General features: G+C 28.9%; 1 protein-coding gene across 1 annotated transcript; it reads right to left on the reverse strand.

Moving 5' to 3' along the window:
• Window positions 1–538: 538 nt before the first annotated feature.
• On the reverse strand, window positions 539–5,423 carry LOC120069085 (ribonuclease 2-like). The gene is made up of 9 exons (XM_039020772.1): window positions 5,190–5,423; window positions 4,414–4,442; window positions 4,228–4,301; window positions 3,298–3,399; window positions 3,134–3,137; window positions 2,031–2,122; window positions 1,716–1,880; window positions 876–942; window positions 539–765 (listed from the first exon to the last, which is right to left on the reverse strand). Exons 1-9 carry the CDS (start codon window positions 5,399–5,401, stop codon window positions 707–709), a joined length of 804 nt encoding a protein of 267 aa, XP_038876700.1. The 5' UTR covers window positions 5,402–5,423; the 3' UTR covers window positions 539–706.
• Window positions 5,424–10,015: the final 4,592 nt, after the last annotated feature.

Here is a 10,015-nt window from a genome sequence, read left to right on the forward strand (position 1 = left end):
GTCCCTAAATTTTAGTTTGTCACCATTTGATCCCTGTACTTTTAATTTTATAACAATTTAATTACCAAATTTTAATATATAACAATTTAATGCTTATACTTTTAAATTTGTAACAATTTAGTCCCTAACATAAAAAATGAAATTATCAAAATTATATGTCATGATGTAGACTTTGTATTTTGTAAAAATATTGAGTCTCTAGTTAGTTTATTGATTTATTTATACAAGAAATCTCATTAAATTTTAACACTAATTTCTACTATAGGAACTAAATCATTACAAATTTTAAATTACAAGGGTTAAATTGTTACATAGTAAAATCCAGAGACTAAATTGTTATAAAACTGAAAGTATAGGGACTAAATCGTTACAAATCAAAGTTTAGTGACTAAATTGTTACTTCATTTAGAAATTAAAAGTATTTTTTAACCACGTCAAATTTTCCTACCTCACAAATTAAAGGAAACCAATACAATAAAATGAAAACACATCAAATTTCATCAAATTATTTTTTATTATTCACTACTAGCTCATTTATTTGGAAAAGTAAATCCACAACATGGAGGCCTTCAACTGAAATAAAGTTCCAAATTAGTTTCAAAGTGGATGAGCTTAGAAAGATCACAAAGACAAGGCCAACATGTTCAAAGGGATTTCTCTAATCATTTCTTTTAGGTCCAAATAAAAAAAAAAAAAAAAAAAAAGGTTAAATAATTTCTTCAGCATCAGCAATCCATGGAATTGCTCCCTCAACCTTGTTAGGCTCTGCATCATATATAACACAACATAAATGTTAATAGAATATATTAAACAAGATTAAATATATATCATATATTAATTATCAGCTTAATTAAGCTTAATTTCTTAAAACATACCTTGAGGATCATATGTTGGGAGCTTAATGAAATCGGGGCATGAATTCTGTAGATCACAATCACGTGGCTGCAATAAAGTAAACATTTACTTTGGTTACTACATAATTATGAATATTAGACCTAGTTTTCGTAATTATTTAGGTTCCGTTGAGTAATCATTTTGTTTTTTGTTTTTGGTTTTTGTAAATTAAACTTATTTTCTTTCAATTTCTTACGATATTTTGCATCTTTCCTAAGTTTAATGGTTGAATTTTTAACCAAATTCCAAAAATAAAAACAAATTTTTAAAAACTACTTTTATTAATTTTTCAAAATTTGGGTTGGTCTTTTAAACAATTAGTAAAAAGTAAACACCAAACGAAGAAATTTGGAATTGGAAGTAGTGTCTATAGGCTTACTTTTTAAAACAATAATAAATAAAAACCAAATGGTTACCAAGTGACCTTAGTTTTTAGTTTTTGGAAATTAGGTTTATAAATATTCTTTCCACCTCTTGATCTTTTGATTTGTTATCAACTTTGAAAATTAAGTTAATAAATTTGAATTCAACTCTTTTACTGAAAAAGGTGCAAACCATTGTAAGAAATTTGAAAGAAAATATATTTGATTTTCAAAAATCAAAAACTAAATAAGTTACCAAACGATGACCTAACTAATTTACTTCTATTTGATTGTATGAACACGGAAAATGCTGAGAACCCCACGTATGAAAAATTAAAATATACCTAGGTTATTCTCGTTTCATTGTCGATTGATTTTTAAGATAAAAGCTTTCGTATAAGTGTAATATATAGTATTTGAGGTTTAAAAAAAAAAAGACCTAAATTGGGAAAATCCTACCTCAAAGCTTTTGTCAAAGCAAATCCAAAGTTCTTTGACAACCCCCTTTTTAGCACAGGTAATCTTTGGAGTTGAATTGAATTCATTCTTAATAGCAGCTACCACATCTTCAATAGGGTACTTTTCAGTATTGGAAGCTACAAATCCAGCATCATTCAAAACTTTCTGGTAACAATTAAATGTAAAGACACCCAAATTCAATACCAAACTCAATAATTTAATTTTTTTTTTATAATAATTATAATAGATGATAAAGAAAGAGGGAGAAATTGAACTTTTTTTTATTATTATTTTTTTGAAAAAAAAACTTCTTACAGTGACATTGTACTTGGAGAAGATGGTGAGGGTTGTCAAGAAGTAATCATATTCTCCCACAATTACAGGAGCTGCACATGTCCCATGTTTCTCTACAGAAGAAATAGTTTTTTAAGTTAGACTTAAATAAATAAATAAAAGAAAATTATCTTTTTATTCTCTAGGTTTTAGGTTTAGTTTATATTTGATCTGTAGATTTGAAAATCTAGACATTTAGAGAAGCATTTGAAGCAAGGAGTTGGTTATTATAGTCTTAAGTTGAGTTATAATAGTTTGTGTTTGAAGTGCAGATTATTTTAGTCTATGTTATAATAGTATGCATTCGAGGGGTAAACTATCTTAGTTTGAGAAGAAAATAGTAAATACTATAGCAAAGAATAAAAAAAGGAATTTAAAATAATAAATATTGTAGCAAATGGTAGTTTTAAGATAGTGTTGATTGTAGCTTATTGAGAATTATAAAATAGTATTTACTGCAACAAGAAGTGGTTATTATAGTCTTACGATAATCCTTGCCTCAAACCTCCTCATAGTTTTTTAAGTTTTGAGTTTGATTTCATTTTAGCCACTAGATTTCAAAATGTTACAATTTCATTTTTGAAATTTAAGTTTTGTTTCAATTTGATCTCTAGATTGTAAAATTTACACTTTTTACCTTGATTTTTCACAAAAATCTCACTTTTCGTCTTTAGTTTTAGTGTCTATGAATTAATTTTTCAAAAAGTAAAAGAATTATAATTAATTAAGTTGCACTCTTTTTCATTACTTTTGAAATTAAATTTAAATTTTTGTATCATAATTATTTTCAATTAATTAATAGATATTGATCTCAATTACTGAAAGTTTAATGGAAAAGTGAGGTTAGAAGTATACATCTCGAAATCTATAGACATAATTGAAACAAAACTCAAATCTCTTGAGGGTAAAATTGTAACTTTTTAAGACTTATAGAAGAAACTGAAATAAAACTCAAAACTTAAGAACTAAATTGATAACGTTTAAAACTTATGAAGCAAATAGAAATTAGTCCCAAAATCTAAAGAACAAAAAATGTAATATATATATAATTCCAAAAGAAAAATGAAAGTAAAGGAGAAACTTACCATACTATAGTAAAGCAATGGTAACATTTCAAATGGCCATCATCATATAATAACAAGAGAGAAAAACAAAAGAAGAAGAGAAATTTGATATTAGTCTTAAACTTTGATATAGATGATCTAATTAGGAAGGATGAATAAAAAGTGAGAGAATGAATAATTTGAACCTCATGAGCCCAAAATGATCCTTTGGTCCTATGGCATGTAGATGTAGTACCACATCGATAAGTCGGCCAATACTTTTGAATATCTTCCGCCAAGATATTAATCTGCACGTATAATAAAGTCAATCTAAATATAATTTAAGATGTATTTGAAATACATTTTCAAATGTTTAATTTAAAATATAATTCATTTTAGAAAAAATTAAAATATTTGACAACCACTCAAAATAGTTTTCAAGAGTATTTTAATAAGTTTTTATCAAATGTATTTAAATAAAAATTAGTTTTTTAAAAAATATTTTTTCTCGAGTCAATCCAAAAGTTTATCGGTAAATGACATATTTCATGTCAAATAAATTCCAAGGGTTTTTTTAAGTGAATTTTCTACTTTTTAGTATAGTGTGAAATTATATATATAACATAATTGGATTGATATTCTTAAAAATGTAACGTTATTTTCTTTTGCTTTATTTATACTTTTGATAGCAAGAATTTTTTCCCGTAATTCCCATCGAATTGTTTTTAGTTTTTTTTTTCCCGAAAAAGACAAAATAACAATAATAATAAAAAATGAAAAATACGACCAACCCGAGAAGCTTTGACAAATAGAATTAAAATAGATCTAGTCTTTTGAATATATATATATAGAGATTAAATGAGATAAAATATATGTTTTTGTCAGATATAAGAAGGGGTCATTTATATATAAATATAATAAAATGTTACTATCTATATGTGATAATTAATGGTAGACCATATTATTATATACACGGAGAGTTGAATCTATATTTGACTATATTTATAAATATTTTGTAATTTATTATATATATAAATATTTTGGATCTGATTGTTATATTTGTAAATAGTTTTTATTTATTGAAATTGGATTGAAGAAATAATTATACAAAATTATGGGGAGGAGAGAGAAGGAACCTCATTTTCATTAAAGTTTGCATCAGTGCAACAAGATGGCCATCCTCTATCGTTATACTGAGGCCACAACCCATCTACCATATTCAAACAGACCATTTTTAGATCATTCCATTACACAAAATTAAACATTCAAATGAAAATTAACAAAATTACAAAGCTTAAAAGAGCTTATCAATTTCCACTTACGGATTGTAAATTCAGTGGGAGAGTCAACTCTATGCAGACAAAAGACAAAATAAAATGTTAGCTTTCAAACTTAAGTCAACATCCCAACCAATCTATAAAAAATCGAAGAGGTGTTGTTTTAGACATCGTAAGTTATAATAGTCTGTGTTTGAGATATAAACTATTTTAGTCGGGATAGTAAATAGTATACACTATAAACAAAAAGATATTTGAAATAATAATATTGTAGTTAATTATAGATTATAACTGTTGGAAATACTAACTATTATAATTGGAGCTCCAAATATATAACGAGCTCCATTCCATCCATTTGAAGTTGAGACTCAAATATCTCAACAAAGTCATTAAAATGTTGTTTTCAAATATAGAAAAATGAACTAAAAATATTTACAAATATAGCAAAATTTTACTGTCTATCGCGGTCTATTACGGTCATTCGTAGATAGACATTCATATTTTGTTATTATTTGTAAATATTTTCAATAGTTTTATCATTTAAAATAATTGTCCATTATTTAAAAGAGACTTTCATAATATGTTTTATATTTTCTAAAATAAAATATTTTGAATCTATGCTTATTGATTAACAAAATTTAGGCACATTCTGAATGATAATAATTTGATTTTTTGTCTTCGAAAATTGTACTTTTTATTTCAATTTCTTTACGATAATTCTCACATTTTCTAGAAAACTATTTTAATTTATAGTTAAATTTTAAAATAAAAATTAAATATTTAAAAATAAAAATTAAATAGTCATCCAACGAGATATTTACCCACGACAGCAACCGTTGGCAGGGCAACACTTGCCAGGGTTTTTGCAAGAAGTAGCTGGCCATTGAAGAGCCAACACAAAGTAGTCAAATTCCCTCTGCTCACTGCCACTCGGGGCCACCGCCGTGAACCCGAACGCCACGGCCAGCAGCTGAAGAAGAAGAAACACCACGGGCGCCGCCATGGGCTTGGCTTTAATGGAGAAAGAAGCCATTTTAAAGAAGGAAGATGGAAAAGTAAAGTGCTGCTGTACTGAGACTTGGTAGCTTTCCATATTTATACAAGAAAATGAAACGAGGCTATTTAAGGAATTTCAAGTACTTATTATGGGTAGAATTGTCTTTCTGTTCTAATTGTATTATTAATTGGTCCAAAACAACGTGCCCCTATCTTTTCCCAAAAAATATATAATAATTAAAAGAAAAAAAGCGTGGCACTATTTTGCTCAGAGGAAGCTGTAGATAATTAATCCAAAAAAAAAAAAAAAAAAAAAAAAAACCTATTTTGGTTTTTGAAGGTTGAGAGTTATTGAATTTTAATATCTCTGCTTGTTTCAAGTTTTAGTTCGTGTAATTTCAGTACATCTTAAATTTGACCCTAGTATAAGTATATTATTGCATTTTTTTCAAACATTTTTTAGGGTAATTACAATTGGTAGTATTTTTAGAAATAATAATCAAGTATATAATATCATTTAAAAAAAATTACAAATATAGTCAAGTCTATCAGCAATAGACTTCTATCGTTGATAGATTCTTACTAGTGATATGGTCTATCACTGATAGACTATTTAAATTTGGCCATATTTGTAATTTTTTTTTTTTTACATTATGTCTGTTAATACTTTGGGTCTAATGTCCTTGCAACTATTCCTTTATATATATTTATTAGCACTATAAAATTTGAAAATATATTCAAATATTATATTTCTTTGCATGAAAGTTATTATATTATTATTTAATCCATTTTGGTAAAAAATAACTTTAAATGACTAAGAGTGTGTTTGGAATGCATTTTCAAGTGCTTAATTTTAAAAAGATTAGCCATTTTGGAAAAAAAAATGGAGTTGTTAAATATTATGTGGTTGACAATATTTGTTTAAGTATCACAGATGTTATCTGGGTTGTTTCTGCATTTGTGGTTTTCTAGCAAAAGGATGTTCTATAGAAATGCAGATTCTGCAAAATACTTTTCTTATCGAGTTTTTCCTTCATCTTTATTCGCTGATTCTTTTCCTTTTTAAGTGTGCAACTGCTGTGGAAGTTAGGTTGCTCGTATGTGTTTCCATTGTGCATATTTATAGGACAATAGTCCTCTCGTTCAAGTCGGTCAATCTGTCTTTACAAAAGCAATATTGAAAGTGTATCAGTCGTGTAAGAAGGACAAAGGTGCATCACTTGGAGACATACACCGATCTTTTTACTTTTTATGTTTTGTGATTCATCTGAGAAAGAATTTGTTGGCTTGTATGTCCTAAAACTTGTAATTTGTAAAGTTAAACATATTCTATTATCAATAAAGATGTTATTCAACATTCTTCGATAAAGTTGTTATTGAATCTATAAATTACATTTGTAAGGTCTAAATCCAATAAACCTAGATCCATGGTTATTATATAAATACTTGAACCTTATATAGAGACACAAAGATGGATCAAGTTCGAGTAAATAGCCAAAACAGTCTATAGTATATGAATAAAGTTGGGTGCCTTATTCTGGTAACACTATTGGATGCGGCCTACTCTGTAGTTGTTACATTTTGTTGTAAAGGTGCTACAAACGAAGTTATCCTAATTCGTTCATGTATTGATATGAGGAGTGAGGGCGTCCTATGCAATGAGTTTGTATATGATCAGATCAAGAAATAAGTCATTCTTACTTCACTTAGATAACTTAGGTAACTTGATCTTAATTATGAGCTAATTCGGTGAGGGTTATTAACTATGAACTCTTGTTTATTCGGGATTATCCTTAGATTTGCATAGGTGAGGGTTGGCTCAATAGTACCGGCTCAATATGCCTCTTATTTCAAGGGTAAGACTAGGTAGATAGTTGGGGACATAGGGTGCAAGACAGAATTCACGCCTATCCGATTTGGGATAGGAGAAAGGGTGTTCTCTTAAGTACTGAATCCAAGTCTTGAACAAGGGGCCCCACCCTCTCATTGGCCCGAGAAGGATCCGGTTTAGTGATTGGATCAAAAACCAATTGTTCATTAGAGGATCAGTGGAACTTAAGGAGCAAGACGTAATATCGGAGGTAAAACAACATATTGACCCAGCCGTTATTACAAACAATCTGTGAATGGTCGACTTACTGATTATAGTTAAATCAATTGGATACAAATATATCTATAGTGAGGAGAGTCTAACTATCGAGCTATAGTGGTGTGACTTGATAGTTAACAAATACTGATTAATTTGGTCTAAAGAGTTTTAGCCAATTAATCTTAAATGTTGGAGCTCATGATTTGTAGGTCCATAAGGTCTCTCTACTAACTCGTAAAACATGAACACCATGGATTAATAAATTGAGTGAATTTGGAATGATATCAATTTGAATTGTTCAAATTGAACTTCATTTTGAAAATGTTCAATTTGAAAATTAGGGTTTGAATTTGAATAAGTCCAAATTCGAATTAGAGTTTGTATAATTATATTGATATAATTAATGTTTAATTTATTGAAATTAAATGAAATTGGAGAGTTTATAATATTTAAATAATAATTTAAATATTAATTACATGAATAAGATTCATGATCAAAATTGGATATGTGATTAATTTAATATTTAATATTAAATTATTTAATTAATTAAATATGTTTAATTAATTAAAAATCAAATTAATTTTCAATTTCAATTCAATTTAAGAAATTTAATTTTGATGTTTTAGATTTAATTAATTATGAATTAATTAAATAAAATTTTAGTTAATTTTGGTATTAATAAAAATTTGAAATTAAAAATACAAAAATATGAAAACTTGGTTTGAGTGGGTTTTTCCCACATTTACACCAAGTAAGAGGTGTTCGACCAAATTTACACACAAATCTCACTTCTTCATGAAGTTGTTGATGGCATTGAGCTAAGTTTTAGTGCTTGCATTCACTTTGTGAATAAAAAGCTCTGAAATTGGAGATTGGAAGGGAGGATTTCTAAGTTCTTTAGAAGACTGCTGCAGAAATTCATCCTCACCAAAAAACGCACACAAACACCTTTCACATATTCACTCTAATTGGAGTTCCACCACTCAAATTCAAGGCTGAGAATAGTAAAGAAGATCTTTTGGTGGTTCACTGAAGAATTGGAGTTGAAATCACATGAAGAGCTTCTTGGATTTGGGAGAATTCGTCAAAAGTATGTTCATAAGAAACCCTTTTCTGATTTTCTGTCAAAACATGCTTTTAGAACTCAAATTAAATGTAATTAAAGTACCTATTGATTCTATTTGGTTCCGTTGCATGTTAGTATATCCTTTCAGAATTCCCAGAGCTTAGGAAGAGCCTAAGCCATTCGAGCAAAGAGGACTTTTCTCCTAGAAGGAAAATTACAATTCAGATGAGAAGAAATCTCACGAATCGAGAGGAGCTCGAGTCTTATAGAGAGGGAGTCTCGTCTTAGGGGGAACCTAAGATATTCTTCATTGATACTACTACTTAGAGGGGACCTAAGTTTCCGTGAGAGAGATTCTCAAATCTAAGGGGAGTCTAGATGTACATTTGAGTGATAAAGTTGTTCGTAAGTCACTACAATTGTGTTATCATTACAGATAAGTACTACGTTGTAGTTGCTTATCATTGATATTAGTGAATTTATCTTTCCTAAGCACACTGCCCCCCAGACGTAGGTGGTTTACACCGAACTGGGTTACCAATCTCTTGTACTCACTTGTCTCTTAATTATTTCTTGTAATTATTGTATGGAATGTTGTAACATTGTAGGTAACATAGTTATATCGCAATAGTTAACTTCTTTCTTATTTTCAATTAGTATCAAAGCGGGTCACCTTTATCCTTGCTGTTGCGATCCAAATTCTCTCGAATGGAAGAAGTAAAGGAAGGAGGATCCACTACACATCCCCCTATACTAGACGAAACAAAATATGCATACTGGAAAGCAAAGATGTCAACCTTTTTAAACTCCTTAGACAACAAGTCTTGGAACTCCATTATTATTGGCTGGACCCATCCTCAAGTGGCTAATTAGAATGGTGAATTGAATCTCAAGCCCGAAGTAGAGTGGATTGAAGAAGGGGATGAAGCCTCTCCATGAAACTCACGAGCCCTAAATGCCATATTCAATGGTTTTGATAAAAATAACTTTCGGTTGATTAATACGTGTGTCTCTGCTATAGAAGCTTGGATATTCTTGTTGTTGCTCACAAAGAAACATCCAAAGTTAAGATGTCTAGATTGCAACTAACGGCCTCAAAATTTGAAGCTTTGATAATGCAAGAAGAAGAAACTATTACTAGTTTATTGTCAGATTACTTGACATTGCAAACAAATCTTTTTCCTTGGGAGAAAAATCCCTGAAGAGAAAATTGTCAGGAAAATTCTCATATCATTTCCTAAAAGGTTTAATATGAAAGTCACTGCAATAGAAGAATCCCAGGATATCACTACAATGAAGGTTAATGATCTATTTGGATCTTTACTTACCTTTGAAATGTCCTTTGGTAACAAACCTAAGAAGAGTAACGAGGGAATGACTTTGCAATCTTCAATTAAAAAGCACTCATCTGAATCAATACAAGAGATCAAAGAGAATCTTACTGATGCAATTTCCTTACTGTCAAAACAGTTTTCTTGCGTGCTAAAGAAGTTTGA

Source organism: Benincasa hispida, unplaced genomic scaffold (assembly GCF_009727055.1).
Source record: "Benincasa hispida cultivar B227 unplaced genomic scaffold, ASM972705v1 Contig207, whole genome shotgun sequence".
Classification (NCBI taxonomy): domain Eukaryota; kingdom Viridiplantae; phylum Streptophyta; class Magnoliopsida; order Cucurbitales; family Cucurbitaceae; genus Benincasa; species Benincasa hispida.

Coding starts and splice junctions, on each gene's coding strand:
- LOC120069085 (XM_039020772.1), bottom strand. CDS start 5,401: ATGGCTTCTTTCTCCATTAAAGCCAAGCCCATGGCGGCGCCCGTGGTG. Junction 1,881..2,030: donor TCTCCAAGTACAATGTCACT/GTAAGAAGTTTT, acceptor AATTGTTACCAG/AAAGTTTTGAATGATGCTGG. Junction 943..1,715: donor GCTTTGACAAAAGCTTTGAG/GTAGGATTTTCC, acceptor ACTTTATTGCAG/CCACGTGATTGTGATCTACA.